The sequence below is a fragment of the Gaeumannomyces tritici genome, assembly GCF_000145635.1.
Source record: "Gaeumannomyces tritici R3-111a-1 unplaced genomic scaffold supercont2.1, whole genome shotgun sequence".
NCBI lineage: Eukaryota > Fungi > Ascomycota > Sordariomycetes > Magnaporthales > Magnaporthaceae > Gaeumannomyces > Gaeumannomyces tritici.
In genome coordinates this window covers 6,080,936-6,097,063 of record NW_008804545.1, presented here as the reverse complement: position 1 = coordinate 6,097,063, position 16,128 = coordinate 6,080,936, and the positions used below count along the sequence as shown (strand labels likewise).

The 16,128-nt window shown below is 58.4% G+C and overlaps 5 protein-coding genes across 5 annotated transcripts in view; 4 read left to right on the top strand and 1 right to left on the bottom strand.

Moving 5' to 3' along the window:
* The window catches only part of GGTG_01931 (hypothetical protein), a 3,611-nt gene extending 1,373 nt beyond the window's left edge, over positions 1-2,238 (top strand). The window contains exons 2-3 of the mRNA XM_009219702.1: positions 221-1,158; positions 1,232-2,238. Coding sequence (XP_009217966.1) covers positions 221-1,158; positions 1,232-2,006 — 1,713 coding nt within the window. The 3' untranslated portion in view covers positions 2,007-2,238. The remainder of the gene's footprint in view (positions 1-220; positions 1,159-1,231) is intronic.
* A 411-nt stretch (positions 2,239-2,649) lies between these two features.
* GGTG_01930 (eukaryotic translation initiation factor 6) lies at positions 2,650-4,655 on the top strand. The gene is made up of 3 exons (XM_009219701.1): positions 2,650-2,832; positions 3,042-3,200; positions 3,321-4,655. Exons 1-3 carry the CDS (start codon positions 2,798-2,800, stop codon positions 3,865-3,867), a joined length of 741 nt encoding a protein of 246 aa, XP_009217965.1. The 5' UTR covers positions 2,650-2,797; the 3' UTR covers positions 3,868-4,655.
* Positions 4,656-4,813: 158 nt separating this feature from the next.
* On the top strand, positions 4,814-5,625 carry GGTG_01929 (hypothetical protein; the record flags this gene model as incomplete). Its single annotated transcript, XM_009219700.1, has 2 exons — positions 4,814-4,989; positions 5,430-5,625. The coding sequence occupies 2 exons, from the start codon at positions 4,814-4,816 to the stop codon at positions 5,623-5,625; spliced, it is 372 nt and encodes a 123-aa protein (XP_009217964.1).
* GGTG_01928 (hypothetical protein) lies at positions 5,575-11,895 on the bottom strand (the record flags this gene model as incomplete). The annotated part of the gene is made up of 5 exons (XM_009219699.1): positions 5,575-9,472; positions 9,595-9,690; positions 9,835-10,401; positions 10,694-11,419; positions 11,884-11,895. The coding sequence occupies 5 exons, from the start codon at positions 11,893-11,895 to the stop codon at positions 6,533-6,535; spliced, it is 4,341 nt and encodes a 1,446-aa protein (XP_009217963.1). The 3' UTR covers positions 5,575-6,532.
* A 714-nt stretch (positions 11,896-12,609) lies between these two features.
* GGTG_01927 (hypothetical protein) lies at positions 12,610-14,594 on the top strand. The gene has a single exon (XM_009219698.1). It carries the CDS (start codon positions 13,018-13,020, stop codon positions 14,245-14,247), a length of 1,230 nt encoding a protein of 409 aa, XP_009217962.1. The 5' UTR covers positions 12,610-13,017; the 3' UTR covers positions 14,248-14,594.
* The last annotated feature ends 1,534 nt before the right edge of the window (positions 14,595-16,128 follow it).

The following is a 16,128-nucleotide window of genomic DNA, read 5'->3' as shown; positions in this document are numbered from 1 at the left end:
CTGCCAGTCACAAGCTCGCTCTTTATCTTGCGCGGCCTCCGCCTTCTTGGTGTCCCTTGATGGTTAGCAGGCTTCATGCTTCTCCCTACTTTCCAGGCGCAAACCTGATGTCCCCCCTACCTGTATTCGCACCTCTGCACCCGGGTCTCAATCTCACATCCAACCATACTCCCCTCGTGCCCTCCCAATGTCAGACCTTCCGTCTAACCGCCGCGATCAGTCTGGGAATCACTCCCAACGACCGAGGCAATTCGCCGACGACCTTGTCCGCTCGATCCTCGATGACCGCCCGGCAGCCGAGGTCAGCCCTTCCGGAGAGCTGTATCGCGTCATAGAGCGCTTCCACGACAACTTCGACCGAGACCGGCGCACCACCGGCGATCTTTCTTTGCCCACTGGTGCTAATAATCCCGACAGCACCAGCGTCTTTGGCAGTACCCATTCACGAAATCTGCAGCGGAGGTTCTCCCGCGAGCCCTTCTCGGCCCGAGACTCGGCACGCCTGCCCGCTCCCTCGCCTCCGCTCCCGCCATTGCGCTCTCACCTCGGGCGCCGCGGACCTGGCATGTCGTTTGCTGGTGGCGGCGGCGGCGGCGGCGGCGGCGCAGGCGGTGGCACGGGAAACAACCAGAACCGTTCTCATTTTTACCGGTACCGCCCGAGCGAAAGGTACCGGCCCAGTCCCGCCAACGCATCCTTCGCCGATATGGACCTCAGGCTCGACAACGCAGCCCCGCCATTCCGGGCTCTCTTGGACCTACACAATACCAACCAACCAACCAACCCCCCACCATCACCTCCATTCATGTCATCCTCAACCCACTCCCAAGACCAGCCCGAGGATAGCCGCCGCGCGAAGCGCCGGAAGATTGACTCGTCGGATCGCCTTACCTCGAGCTTCAAGGGCTTCAGGTACGGGCACTACGGCCAGGTCGAGCCGGGCCCTCTGACCATGGAGATTGTCAGCTGCGACGGTGGCATGTATACAGAGGGTTCTGGACCTAGCATATATGCCGCCGAGAACATACTCAAGAACGACAGCTCGGTCTATTGCACCAAGGGCAGCAGGTGTAATATCGTTTTGAAGCACCAGGGCGCCACAGTCTTCAGCCTCAAGGAACTTGTCATCAAGGCTCCTGGCTCCAACTACTCGTCACCGTGAGTGTCTGCCTCGATGGGCTGTCTGTGTGGCTGCGGCCATGGTGCTGTGATGCTGACATTTTGAGCACAGAGTTCGAGAGGGCATGGTATTTATATCCATGAACAAGGACGAGCTGCTCACGCGCACGGCCGACTACCAGATCCAGTACAGTCGCTCCAGGCCAAGCAGCAATCAGCGGGCGCCCGTACTCTCGGTGCGGCACTCAGAGGACGGCTCGTCCAGGGTCACGCAGAGGCGGCGCATGTACAGCGTCCTCTTCGACCCAGAAGACACGTGCCTGGCGGCGCAGGTGCCACCCGAGTTCACATTGGCACCGCCGCCTTTCAGGGTCACGACAGAGTGTAGCGAGGACGAGAGCGGGAGCGGAGATGTTGGTAGTAGCCATTATAGGTATGGCCGGCGACGGACGCCCAACCGAATCGGATCGCTGCCGTTTGAGAGTGACAGCGGCGACGATTGGGCCCAGGTGGACGACAACGTGAGCGAATACATACGGACTGGCCACACCTTGCTAGCTGGTGATGGTGGCAACAGCAACGGCGGCAGCGGCGGCGGCGGCGGTGGTGACATGAGCCTGGAAGAGGTGGTCGAGGCGTCGCAGCTGGCAACGCAGGAGGCGGTCAGGGCAGTCGGCGGGGCGTTGATGGCGCCGCACGCGCGTTTCTTCATCGAGAAGGACAAGAGCAAGTGTACGATCCGGTTTGATCCCCCAGTGTCGGGGCGGTTCATTCTGCTCAAGATGTGGAACCCGCAACTCGACCACGCCTGCAATATCGACATCCAGGGGGTTGTGGCCAAGGGCTTCGCGGGGCCGCGATATTTCCCAGCTGTGGACTTGAGGTGATCACCTTACGCAGGCAACCACACCGCCTGCATTTTCACTTATTTGTCAAGTGTGTTGGCGGCCAGGCGTTTTCTGGGGAAAAGCTAAGCATGGGGTTGGCCACGGGTACATGTGCGGACTGGACACAGGAGATGCTGCCGTCGCCACTGTGTTGCCATTCTGCCGCTTTCATGTATAAATGTGATGATACGGTTGGACTTGTATGAGATATGATGTTGTTTTGATTGCTTTCCTTTTTTTTTTTTTTTTTTTTGCTGTTTATTGGGCTCTGTGGCGGTGGTTTCGCCCAAAGCCCAATCATTATGAGCCATCGACTAATTTGATTGGCGTGCCCCTGAGCGAGCCCCAGTAGGCAGGTCAGCACGCTTCGGGTTGGCGGAGTTGGCGGGCAGGCGGGGGACAAGGAGTCGCCGGGAGCTGACGGACCCCATCGGCAGGCGCTGCTGCGCCTGCATCAATTGCCATGTACATCAATGGCTGTCGCAAGGTTTGCAGGACCTGAGACTCGCATCAAGGCCAGCTGGGTTGCAGCCATACTGAGTCATCCGAACTGCTGGGCCCATACCTCATGCTGAGGTAGCGGAGATAGAAGCGGCGGATTAGTATAACTGCGGGGTGCTGCAGCAGCAACAATGGCTCGAAATTTTATGTGCACTGTCAGACAGCACCCCCACCTCTTGCCCAGTCGACTTCCTCAAAGCCGGCTTCCTCGAATCCCATCTTCATCCACATAAGACCCTTTGCCTCTAAAAAGCCCGGCTCTCCCAGAACAAGACGAAACCACCGAAGCCATGGCAGTCCGCGCGCAATTCGAGAACTCCAACGAGTTAGTGCCCCCCGCATGCTTGCCCCATCCTCTCTCCCAATGCGCCGCCAGCGGTTGTGCGGCTTGTGCGGCTGCCTCTGTTGCTCCTGCCCTTTGGCTTTAATGCTGGCAGGAAACACGCCAGCTCTGCTTCCCAGCGACTCGTGCGGCACCTGTGATTGATTTGTAGCTAGGAAAGAAAATCTGCTAACACGTGCAAAAACCAACAGAGTTGGCGTCTTTGCAACCCTCACAAACTCATACTCGCTCGTCGCGCTCGGCGCGAGCGAAAACTTCTACAGCGTCTTCGAGGCCGAGCTCCAGGATGTCATCCCCATCTGCAGAACCAGCATTGCGGGCATGAGGATAGTGGGACGGTTAACAGCAGGGTAAGCAAAGCCAGGGGCGAGAGGAAGAAGATAAAAGGGGCCCCCCACCCCAAGGCGCCCAAGGAACAAAAGGAGTGAGGGGAAGGAACCAAGCGCTCACACTCGCCCGCCTTTCCACAGCAACCGCAAGGGCCTGCTAGTACCGACCAGCACGACGGACCAGGAGCTGCAGCACCTGCGCAACAGCCTGCCCGACGAGGTCAAGATCCAGCGCATCGAGGAGCGGCTGTCGGCGCTCGGCAACGTCATCGCCACCAACGACCATATCGCCCTCGTCCACCCGGATCTGGAGCGCGAGACGGAGGAGATCATCGCCGACGTGCTCGGCGTCGAGGTGTTCCGACAGACGGTGGCCGACAACGTGCTCGTGGGCTCCTACATGGCCCTCTCCAACCACGGCGGCCTCGTGCACCCAAAGACGAGCATCCAGGACCAGGACGAGCTCTCGAGCCTGCTGCAGGTGCCCCTGGTCGCCGGCTCCATCAACCGCGGCAGCAACGTCGTCGGCGCCGGCATGGTCGTCAACGACTGGATGGCCGTCACGGGGCTCGACACCACCGCCACCGAGCTGAGCGTCGTCGAGAGCGTCTTCCGCCTGGGCGAGGGCCTGGGCCCGAGCAATATCAACACCAACATGAAGGACACCATGGTCGAGTCCTTCTACTGAGCTTTACTGAGCTTTACTTTCTTGTTTGGGAGGAGGTTGTTTGCTGTTTTTCTCTCTTTCTCTCTGTCTCTCCCCTGGACTCGGCAAGAGTTCTGGAGTGGGGTTGAGATAACACGAGCGGGATGGACGGGCTGGCTTGTCGGTCGGTCAGCCTCATTGCGGCAGACCAGGTGCTTTTTTTTTTTTTTTTTTGGCCAGGAGGCTTGGAGAGGAGTGTGGTTGGATGGCTCTACCTCTTTTGCTACTCGCCAAGACGGGGAGTTGTTGGTGCTGGGGTGCCAACCGCCTTCTGTGCCTCCGGAGAGGAGTGCGCGCGACATGGTATAACGATACCCCCTTTGATAGTCAAACTCAAAAAGGGCTCCCACGCAAACCGCCGCGTCCAGCCGCAGCCAGGTTGGCCAAGGTTGGGTGGGGGACCAATCTGCGTCGAGTCGACGCTCTGCGAGGTTTTAACCACTCGCATTGTTTTTTTCTGTGTTGCCAATACAGTTTATCGGCGCTGAAAGATACTTTGTTCAACTTGAAAAAAACAAACCGAATTTGCGTGTCGACTTTCGAACTACACTCGTGCAAGCACAAGCGAAAAATGAGCAAGACAAACAAGAAGGCAGAAACGCCGTGGTGTAGCGACGCAATTCCTAGCAGATTGAAGTGCCCTTCTCTTCTTTCAAAAAAAGAAAATACACAAAAAGTCGCGAGGTAGTTGGTAAATAATAGTGTAAATAAGGAAAAGAAAATGCTAGCAGCGGAAATAATAATAAACAATACATTGTGTAACGAATGGCAAAAGCTCACTGCCCAACCCCGGATGGGGGTGGACAGCTACGAAAACCTCACTTGAGGTTTTGCTTCGGTTTACAGTGTGGACTTTACAGGTGTGGACGCTACAAGTGTGGACTTTACAAGCGGGTGGATGGACGTGGACGGCTCTACAGCGGACAGAATGATGGGTAGGCTACGCTGGACGGGATCTGCAGGTGCGGACTCTACAAGTGCGGGCTCTACGGGTGTGGTGGACTTTACAGGTAAGTGGGCGGGCATGGACGGACTCTACAGCGGACAACACGGCGGCGGGTGGACTACACTGGACGGGCTCTACACTACGCTACAGCATGTTGGGTTAGTTGGGGAGGTAAGGGGGGGTAGGCGCCCACCCGCCCAACCACCCTCGGGGCACCCACCCCCCTCTGCTTTTTTTTTTTTCTTCTTGTCGTTTGTCCAAAGGAAATGTTTTCTGGTCGCAGTCGGGTTCGAACCGTCGACTTCGGGGAACAGGGTTTGGTCGTCTCGGTTGTGGTCTCGCCAAGGTTCGGGAGCGTCGGTCGTTCGACTTGCGTAACCCGTGCGATTCCGGCCGATCGGTAGGGATCCTCAGGATGGGGCTTGCTGATATGGCCTGGGGAGTTCTGGGTTGGTTGGTTGGTTGGTTGGTTGGTTGGTTGGTTGTAGGGGCGCCAAAAGGGGAAGGAAGGGCTGCTGTTTGCTTATTTGCGAGGCTGGGGGAGGGCGCTGGGCCCCTATCGTGAATTGTGAACTTACTGGCGTCGTGGCGCTACGAGGTTGGGGAGGCGAACCGCTGTTGGGCCAAAGGCTGTTGCGCTTGGGCCAGGGGTCAGCGAGCGGCGGGTGGACTGGAAGCCGGGGGATCAGATCTGGAGACAAGAGGAACAAGGCGACGACGAGGAGAGTAGCTCGAGCGATTGTCACGGGAGGAAAGACAACAAGATTAAACTGGAAGACCTGGATGGAACGTGAAAAAAACACTTCGATTATGATAGATGGCGGACATGTGTCTCTGTATGTCGAGTCCAAGACAGGCAAGTCGAGTCCAAGACAGGCAAAAACAAACTTGAGCCCGAGTTGCAAGGTCAGTTGCCTGTCTCGTGTATGGAAACACGACAGAAATTCTCCACAAATGCCATCGTAATGTATATGCAATGACTGTCCTGTTATGTCCCTTATGCCCCTTATGCCGATGGTAAAGAGAGAAGGAGAAAAAGAAAGGGCAGAACAAGCGCACGGAAGAAGAAAAGAAAAAGGGTTGAAAAAACAAGAGAGAATCCTTTTCGGCGCCATCAAAGCCAGTAAAAACACAACCAAGAATTGACGCCCGGGTCGTCCTTCGGTCGAAGGATGCCAATGCTTCAGCAAAGAAAACATGACCAATCCCCTTTTTGTGTGTGTGTGTGTGTGTGACGCATGTCCAGAATGGTGCAAGATGATGTGACGAGCGCCGTCGCTTCCAAATGTTGACAGAAAGTGGAGGAAGAAAAAAAGAGCCTCGGTCGAGGACCAAGGAGAGGCAGTGCCGGCAGGCAAATAACCAAGAGCACCTTGTTTATCCTCAGTAAACAAGAGTGATTGGTCTTTCGCCACGCGGACGTCCAGGCGGTAGCAGTGGTAAAGGAAGGGGGGGATAAAGTACAAAGGTCGTGCAAGGTGGCTAAGAAACATGGACAATGATGGAGAAAAACGCAAGGGGTATCATCGTTCCCGACCGTTCCTTCGTTAATGGAAAGAGAAGAAATCAACCAAAGCATATACAGTCCGGGCCCGCACATGGCTTCGGGCTCGAGACAAAGAAATCGAACCGACACGAGGGTCGGAAGGCGGCCTAGTATCCAGACGAGAGATGGCTTTCACCCCGGGACCTGACTGGCGCTCACTCCTTGGGCGTCGGCGGTGGGTTCGAGACCTTGGGCTTCTTGATGTTGTTGTACGTCCAACCACGGATCGTGGTAGGTCCGTGGCGCGGCGGCGGCTCGGTCGGCTCGTAGTCCTTGATGGTCTCGTAGTCGAACTGAACCGTCCTCAGCTCCGGACCGTTGCTGCCCACGCCGCGGCGGTGAGGCGGCGTCGGCGCCGGCTCCAGTTTTCGATACTTGCTATTGTTATTGTTGTTGTTGTTGTTGGCGTTGTTACTGCTCATGTTGTTGCCGTTGGCATTAGTGCCATTACCGTTGACACCATGATGGCTACCTCCAGGTGGCGCCGGCGCGATGTTTATGATGTTTCCGTTGCTGTTGGATCGGCTCGCCTGTCGCGGCGGCGGAGCGGACGCCATGTCCATCTGCATCATCATGGGCTGCTGCTGGTGGCCATGTGGCGGGAACGGAGGGTACGGAGGTGGTATTTGGTAGTGGCCCTGAGGCACAGGCGGTCCATACTGGTGCGGGTATAGTACCTGATGCTGCATTGGGGGCGGTGGTGGGTGCATGCCTGGTGGCGCCATAAACGGAGTTCCGCCGTGGTGCGGTGGTGGCTGCTGTTGCTGTTGCTGGGGCTCCTCGGTTCCAATACCGCGAAGAAAGTTTTGAACAAAAACAGGAGCTTGTTTATTTGGCACAGGCATCTGGTCATGCATCGAATCCACGTTGCCAGGATAGTGCTGCCGAATGGGAGGCGGAACGGGAGGCAGGGGATAGGAGGATGTGCTGCCGCCGTTGGGGTGCATCGCGTTTTGGGGAGGAGGCGCCTGCTGAGGGCCTCCGGTCGGTTCTGTCGCCTCTTGGGCGTCCATGAGTTGGTGTGAGAATGGGCCACCGCTGCCGGTGCGCAACATGGGTAGGCCAGGAGTGCCTGTGCGGGAACCAAAAGTGGACGAGCTGTAGGTGCCCCTGTAGGGAGGTGTTTCGCTCCGTGGGTGGGCATAGGATGTCGCGGGGGAATAGATATCATGGTACTGAGCCGAGGGGGGTTCTCCTTGATAATAGCTTGAAGGCATGGGAGCAGCGCTGGGGGCCGCACCATAATTTGACGCTGGGTTCAAGGCCGTCTGGAGGAAGTGGTTTCCCCCATTGCTGCTACCGTTCTGCTGCTGAGAATACCCGTCAGGTCCATGTGGCTGTTGCTCGGGTTGGGCCTCACTGAATAGGCGAGGATCCAAGGCGGGATCGATGTAGTACCCATCGGCCGAGGAGCGACGGTGGTAGGCCTCCTCTTGAGGAGGCATGGGGCCTTGCATGCCAGTGGCATGGGGTGGTGCCGGAGCCGAATTCGACGGGATAGAGTGACCATAGTAGCCGTCGGGTGCGCCGTGTTGTTGAAGAACCAGCGTAGAAGCAGGGCCAGAAGGAATGTGTGGGTACATGGATCCTTGCTGCTGCTCGGCGTCGATATGTGCGGCAGCGAAGCCTCCCTCTGGATTAGGGTGCTCGGAGGGCTCAGCCAGCTCGAGGGCGATTGGCTCGACGTGACGGGGTGCTTCGGATGCGACGTCGGCCATGATGCAGAGCATGGAGAAGTCGTCTTCGGAATTGGGTGTTGAGACTTTCGCAACTGGCGCTGGCTCAGGTGAGCTGACAACGTCACGCACAGGATCAAATCGCGTGCGTCTTGGCTGGGAAGCAGCGGCAGCTTTAGTCTCCTCGTCGTTGACACTGTTGGCGGCGTCGAGGATAGCGGCGATGGCAGCCTCAAAGGTCGTTCTATCCTCTGCGTCTGGCTCTACCACATCGTCTCCACGAGCCTGGTCTTCGGCGTCGAGAGCGCCATCCGGTGTGGCAACAGCCTGCTCTGGCTGCGGCGTCGGGGACCTGGAAGCGGACAGGTAGGCCGGGGACGGCAGGGGATGGTCGCGGCCCTTCAGCATGGCATTGCGATGTGCCTCCTTGTCGAGGGCTGTCGGACAGAGTTCGCGGTGGGCGAATGCCTCGCGCTCACGGAAGGTAGCGAGAGCTTTCGCGAGAACCGACTTGAGCTCTCTATCCTCGTTGTGGGCATCGAGCCTGCTTCGGGAAATGGTCCTGGATGCGTGGAGAGTCTCGCCAGTGGGGGCGATGAATACTGTGGGCCGATCTCCTGATGCCTTGGGTAGGGGGGGCTCTGCGTCGTTCCGGGATGTCTTGAGAAAGAGCCCATACTTTGGGTGCAGCCCGTGCTTCTGGATCAGCTCGTCGCTCAGATCGCCATCCTCGTAGTTGCCGATGTCGACGCTGCTGATCATGCGATCGACAAAGAAGGCAAACGAGTTGGGCTGGTTGAAGAACTGCGGTAGCCGGGTTGACTTGTAACGGGTCCGGTCGTTGAAAGAGTCGCGGAAGCCTATTTCGTGGTCCTCGTACTCGAACAGACACGGCAGCATGAGGCGGTTATAGTTCTCCACCGTGGCGGGCCGTCTCCTGCTGATCAGCCGAACGCCGTGCTCATCCGGGTCGGACGCTGCCGCAGGGAGGTACGACAGCTCGCCATCGGCAGACGTCTTGAGCGCCATTTCGGGCGATGGGGACGGGAGCTTGGAGCCCACCGGGCTCGGCGCACGGCTCGGCGTCTCGTTGTCATCGACAGCGTTGGCAGAGAGCAGACCTCCGATATGGCGAGGAATATACGAGGGCCGGGCCTCGGTGCCCAGGGCACTAGCCGGGCGCTTGGGTGGGCCCTGGCCGGTGAGCTCGGCATCAGCCTTGCGCTTTGCGGGAGAAGGTTGCGCCGAGTGCAGGGATGCCAGCTGCTCCTTGCGAGCCTCTTCGATGCGGACCACGTGAGGGGCTTGGATGATCTTGGCGCATGGCACCTCGACGCCGTTTGCCATCTCCACGTGTGCCTTTTGCCAGTCGAGCCTCTCCTGGGAGACCTCGAGGAAATTGTAGGCATCCTCCTCAAGCTAGACATAGACACGGGGTGAGTGAGCAGACGGGCGGGGAAAGATTGGGACGAAGATGGACGAAGATGGACGAAGCTGGAGGGAAGGGGCGAAAGGAAGGATGACGCGGCTCCAAGACTTACATCGACGGGGAGCCTGTGATTTCTCATGTGCTCTAGAATGTCGAGGCGACGCAGTTGGGCGTCGTAAAACTCCTCAGTGGCCTCGTCGAATTTCCTCTTCAAGGCGCAGGGAAGTGGCGGGTTAGCGGGCGTGCTTTTGGTAATTGGCGGGTGGCAGGGATGCTCGGCCAAGGAGGGAGCGGAAGAAAAGCAAGCAGGGCTGATCAGGCGGAAAAAACAAGAAAGCGGAACGGAACGTACCTGGTAGTCCAGCTGGGTGAAGATGCACTGGACCTCGTAGGTCCTCTTGGCCTGCGAGGTATCGGCCTCATACCGACGGCTTACTAGGCCTAGAGCGTCCTTTGAGCGGGTATCAAGGAACTTGCGAATCTGCTTGAAGGCGGTGACCTCTGTGTGGGCATTGAATTGGTCCCGGAGCAGGTCGACGTTGCGGTCGGCGAGCTCCTCCAGAGCGGGCCTGACGGCGTTGGAGACGGCGGCGAAGGCATTCCTCAGCTCCTTGACCCTCTCCTCAACAGCCTGGGTGCGGTGGGAGCCGTCGGTGGGCTTGAGGCTCAGCTGGGCGTTGGCAGCCGCGGCCTTGCGGGCGGCAGCCCTGGCGACAGCAGCTCGACCGTAGCCTCCCCGACCCCGGCCGCGGCCTCTGCCTTTGGCCGGGCTGCCGGTGTGGTGACCGTTGGTGTCGCTCATAATGCCATTCGGAGGTGCGGCGGCAAGAGCAAGCGAGAATGTGAGGAATGATATGTGAGAGAGATGGGGTGTGACAGGCGGGCAGCTCGGCCTGGGCTGGGCTGGGCTGGGCTGATCCTGTTTGGGAGCGGGAGAGAGAAATACACGAGGCCACAGAGCGCAAGGTGTGGGTCGCAGGTATCGAATGACAAAATGCACAAAATGCAGCGCGGCCGGCGGGCGAGGTTGTTTGTGGTGCTGGCGGTTTGTAGAATGGCGTGAAAAGGGTTATTGACAGTTGGATGCAGAGGGAGAGAAATGGGCTGGGTTTGTGTGGGCTGCGTAGACCAAAGACGAGTGAGTGGGCAGCGAGCAAAGGGACCAAGAACAGCCGACGTGTAGGTTTTTTTCCTCCAGCCAGCGACCAGACACAGTGACGAGGGCACGGGTCCGCAGCGACTATCGCGGCTGGTGGTGCTTCTTGTCCTGCCGCCACCGCCGGCGTGCTCAAAGCGAGAATGGAGTGAAGAAAGGGTGAGCGGAGCGACAGACGGGCGTGGAAAAAGCCAACCCCTAGCCTGCTTCCGCTTCCGACAACAAGACTCTGCAGCCTCGGGCGCCTGGTCCGCAACGACGACGGACACGGAGCCACGCGGGGGAGAGGAAGGACAAGAAAAGAAGGCTCAGAATCAGACACGGCAGAGACAGTCGACAGCAAATGGCCGGCCGGGACAGCGTCGTCGGCGTCGGTGGCGATGCGACAAGGCAATAGAGAGCGGTCGTCCTGATTTTCATGCATCAATAACACCAGCGCCGCAGCGAAGCGATTGACCCCAGCGCTGCACGCATCCATCGGCTGCGCCAAGCGTGTACCCAGGTACCTGTGGCCCTTGCCCCAAAAAGGGTCTCGACGCCTGGTCGGCTGCCGGATTTTCTGTCGCGCCAGCCAATCAACACCCCCGCTCTTCTTTCCCACAGCGCTGATTGGGCCGCCCGGGGCCCAGAGGTACCTGACATGTACTTTGACCCTCAGCTGGGTTGGCCCCCTGGGGCAGACGCTCCTCCGAACGCATTTCTTCCTGAGCCACCACGGCTGGACTGTGCTGCCAGCCACCGAGCCCGAACCGCCCCAGAAACGTTTGGAAACGCGCGCGCTCTGGTTTGGACAAGGGACTGGTGGCCTTGATCCAACTGGAGACGCATGCGTGTGTGTTTTTGCATTTGCGTGTATATACTTGCCTACTTGGGTACAACCAACCTGCCTCCCTAGGTACCGGCCTACCCATTTACTTGTTTACGTGTTTACGTGCGGCTCTCCCAGAACAAATACAGCCATGCAAGCAATGCGCGTAAGATGAAGCAATGGGGCCGGGCAGTCACTCCTAATCCGAGTCCCAGCATCGCATCGCATCCCAAGCCACGAGGCCCCCATGACCCGGACACGACCATGACCAATTCCAAGTCAAAGGCAACGTGTGACACCACCAACTCCAAGTCACAGGCGACGGCACACACTGGCATTTCGCAACCATCGGGTTTTTTTTTGTGGCGGATCCCAAAGAGAAATAGCAGGAAGCTTCAAGCCCAAAGGCATTCAAAATCCATAAACTTTTCTCTCACCGCGTTGGTCATTTCCGGGCTGGTCAAGGAAGGCTACGGGTCATGCTTCGTCACGTGTACTACATGCAACCTAGCCGAAAGGAGGTGTACGTTAAGGCGTAGAGAGGGTGGCTACCAGTTTACCAGTTTACCAGTTTCTATAATTGCTTTCGTGTAGAGGGCGCGATATGTAGATGACAGCAAACAGATTGTTTTTCGCTTCGTCAGCTTACCTGGTGTGTTCTTCCGGGCGCCGGACTCGAGGAAGATGGATTTGGATTTGGATTTTGCTTTTGGTCCGCGGTCAGACAAGCTCTGTTTTCCTGCCAGACGCTACGACAGCGGTGCTTTCGAGAAACGACGTTTTCCCCTCCCGGGCATATGTATATGTCAATCTCCGTTTGACTGAATGAAAACTCGGCTGGAGGAGCAAAGAGGCGGACAGCAGGCAGACGAGCGGCTGACGGTGGCTATTGCGGGCCGCGTCTGGCGGTGGAGCCGGCTGAAGTGTTCGCGCCGTGTCCTAAGCAGGTCCTGGATACATGCATGCAGCTGCCACCAGCCACCCTAGCGCCTGGCCCAATCACGAACAGTCGAATTTTGAGCTTTGATCTGGCCTCGCCTGGCAACGGAAGCCCGGGCACCAGGATATGCGCCAGGCAGGACAGACGCCCGACACGTGACACTATCAACCCAATGCTGCCACTCGACACTCAACCTTTGCCCGATCGAAAGGCGTGGAAACCAGGCCCAAGAAAGCTGTCGCGATAATTACCTATTACCTATTACCTATTACCTACTGTAGGCTCGGCTTCTCAGGGGAAGCTGCTTGCGTCAAAAGACAACCCAGACCCACCTATTTCCCCAAGTTGGACCAAGGCCCGATCCACCCGATTCGCCTGGCTCCCTGGTCAGGCCCAAGGCCCCAAGTTTTCGGGAAGGCCCTTCGACCAGCCAATCAACTGCCAGGCGCGTCTTTTGATATTGCACCGCTCCGACCGACAGCCTCGTCTCTGCTCAGCCAGCAACTCACTGCGTGTTCGAGAAGATCAGGTTTCTTCCCGTCTCGAGCACGTGAGAAAGTAGCAGAAACCAAGGGAAGAGATTAAAGACGACTAAAAGTCACACCACGTACCTGGTTGAAGAGAAAAGACCATGTCCAACAAGAGGCGGAAGGTCCAGCAACACGGCTCAAGGCTCAAGGGCCAGCTCAAGGGGCTCGGCACTCCGGGGCTCAAACACAAGGTCCCCAAGCCGGGCAAGAGCCACGGGAAACCCGGCCAGAACCTAGCATCAAAATCAGCATCAGCATCGGCAGCAAAGGCGCCCACCAAACCCAAGAAACAGCAGCAGAACCAGCGACCCACCATACCATTTTCGTCCTCGGACTCCATTCTTCTGGTCGGTGAGGGCGACCTCAGCTTCGCGAGGTCTCTGGTCGAGCACCATGGCTGCGTCGACGTGACCGCCACCGTTCTGGAGAAGGACCTCGACGAATTGGTGGCCAAGTACCCGCACGCGGCCGAGAACGTCAAGGCCATCGAGTCGTCCTCGCCGACGCCGCCGGCTGGCTGTGATGCGGACGCCAGCAGCGCCAGGAGCACAAAAAGCAACAGGGTCCTCTTTGGCGTCGACGCGCGCAAGATGGCTCCGCTACCAGGCGGCAAGCAACGCAGCAAGCAGACCGGCGGCGGCGGCGGCGGCAGCGGCAGCGGCAGCGGCAGCAACAGCAGTACCAAAACCGGCACCTGCTGGGACCGCATCGTCTTCAACTTCCCCCACGTCGGCGGCAAGAGCACCGACGTCAACCGCCAGGTGCGCTACAACCAGGAGCTGCTCGTCGACTTCTTCGGGTCCGCCTCGGCGCGCCGCTGCCTGGCGCCGGGGGGCGCCATCGTCGTGACCCTGTTCGAGGCCGAGCCCTACACGCTCTGGAACGTCCGGGACCTGGCCCGCCACTCGGGCCTGCAGGTCGGGCGCAGCTTCGCCTTCAGCGCCGGTGCCTACCCGGGCTACCGCCACGCCCGCACCCTCGGCGTCGTCCGCTCCGCCGGCGGCAAGGGCGACGTCAGCAGCGCCGCCTGGCGGGGCGAGGACAGGGCCGCGCGGAGCTATGTCTTTTACCGCAAGGGCGAGGTGCCGCCGCCCCCTGCGCCCAAGGGCGGGAGGAAGAAGAGGAAGCTGAGCGGGGACGACGACGACGATGACGATGAAGACGACGGAGATGACGATAGAGGAGATCAAATCCGTGGCGATTCGTTAAATAGCGGAGATGATAACGATGACGACCAAGACGACGACGACGACGACGACGACGATAAAGACGAGGACAACGGCGATCCGTCTGGCGCCGATAGCGACGGGGACGATCCTTCCGACAACTAGACAAGTTCCACGGACCACGCCGAGTAAGCACGCCAGTCCTTCCGTTTCATTCAGTCGGTAGCATCCGCCACATGATGGTATAGCCACCTACCACCATCACAGCAAGGCGCATGCATAGCCTTGGAAGCCTTGTAGTAGCACTGCTCAAGCCACCAAACGGCACACAGAACGCCTTCTCGATCCTTGTACACCGTATCCTCTAGGGCGCTAGTCGGTGACAAAGCACCGCGGAATCTGTATATTTGGGATGCCTTGGTTATTCGATAATATCTCACCAGAGCCCCTGGAAGTATCAGCCATTTAGCCCGTCGTATACGGAGCGAGCCCGAGATTCAACATGAGTTTTTATTTTTTATTTTTTGTAGTTTTCACCTCTTGACCACAGCTTCGCCACGTCGAGATGTGATCAGCTACCGGTGGCCCAGCTCAGCTCCTCGGCGTCTGGGGGCTGTCATTCGCTGACATCTTGGGCTGGGGTCCCTCAGTATTCGTGCGGTAGTATAGTGCTAGATCTTTGCTTTCAAGGTGCCGAGGTGCCCAAGTGCCTCGCTTGGCAGACAAAAGTGTCTGGACAGGGTGATCTGTTATTTACACCCTCGCTCTATCCCTCTCACGCGCCCCGGTGTCCATCGAGGAACCAACCAGCAGCCGGCACCGGGGCGCGCTGGCAGCATGCAGACAAGAGATCCAACGGCAGCCATCAGAAGTGGGGCTACGCGTAGTCATTTTTGAGGGGTAGGATGTGATATCTCGTGTATGTGTGTGAAGAGACAGACTGCCGAGTTCATCTAGGCGCATATTCGATAATCAGACCTGAGCAATGGGGGTAGAACACATATCCGCTCGACAGAGATCACTCCGCCGCCACCCCACAGCTCCCCGGCAGAAGGCATACCAGGGAGGTTTGGGATGTGACACGTCGCTTTGCGGACTGCCGTCACATCACCAGCACTTTTATCCCATTTCGACTCCCTTCTATGTTTTCCTCCCAGTCACCATCCAGTAGCTCCCCCCCAGCTCAGGCTGCCGCTGCCCCTTGCTGTAGCAGAAGAGGAGGCCTCGCGCTAGGCCCCGTTCCAAGGAAACGATAACACAGGACAGGCCATAGTCCATGAATCAGGTCAAGGCCCAACTTCCAACAAGAAAAGTCCACAAGGCAATCAACAAACATTAGTGGGACGCCAGACGATAACGCCTACAGCTGATATGGCGCGAGCTGGAGCCACACACACACACACACACACACACACATACACACATGATCTAACGAGCGGGTTCGGGTCACCTGCCTTACGTCCTAATTCCTTTAAACCGAGGAGGTGCGGACTTTTTTTCATCGGCGGAAACGTGACTAGGCATCGCCGTTGCCCTCCTGCCGCGTAGCCTGCTAGAGTGAGTGGACGTGTGTGCGCGGACACCTACCTACTTGGGTACCTGTCCTTGTCGCCAAGAAATAGCCAGGGCGTGTGCGTATGAGAGACAGACAAAAAAAAAAAAGACGAGGGATCCCTCCCCCCCACAGCGGGATCGGGTTCTACAGGCAACGAGCGGGGGCCTGATACCCGAAAGGACCGAATCAGTCTTGTCCAGCCCTCGGTCGCCATCTCCCCATGTCGCCATGTCGTCTCCTCGCCCAGACGGGTTCCCTCCTCCCCCCCGTCACCGCGCACCTTGAGAATCATAATCGACCAGCCTCCCCTCCCAGCTCATATCCGCCCGTCATGCAGCCACCCGCCCCGGACTTCCAGGGGTCGCCCTCCCCTTGATTCGGCGAATCCCGTCGAGTTGGCCTGGCGAACAGTCATCCGTCCCGTCCCTCGACAAAACTTGTACGTCACAAACAGGGACACGGGGGGGGGGGGGGGGGGGGGGGTGGGTGAG

Bases quoted from the DNA above. Each gene is read 5' to 3' on its own strand.
- GGTG_01930 (XM_009219701.1), top strand. From the start codon at position 2,798: ATGGCAGTCCGCGCGCAATTCGAGAACTCCAACGA. The intron at 2,833-3,041 runs GTTAGTGCCCCC...AAAAACCAACAG, and splicing joins CAATTCGAGAACTCCAACGA to AGTTGGCGTCTTTGCAACCC. The intron at 3,201-3,320 runs GTAAGCAAAGCC...GCCTTTCCACAG, and splicing joins GTGGGACGGTTAACAGCAGG to CAACCGCAAGGGCCTGCTAG.
- GGTG_01927 (XM_009219698.1), top strand. From the start codon at position 13,018: ATGTCCAACAAGAGGCGGAAGGTCCAGCAACACGGCTCAAGGCTCAAG.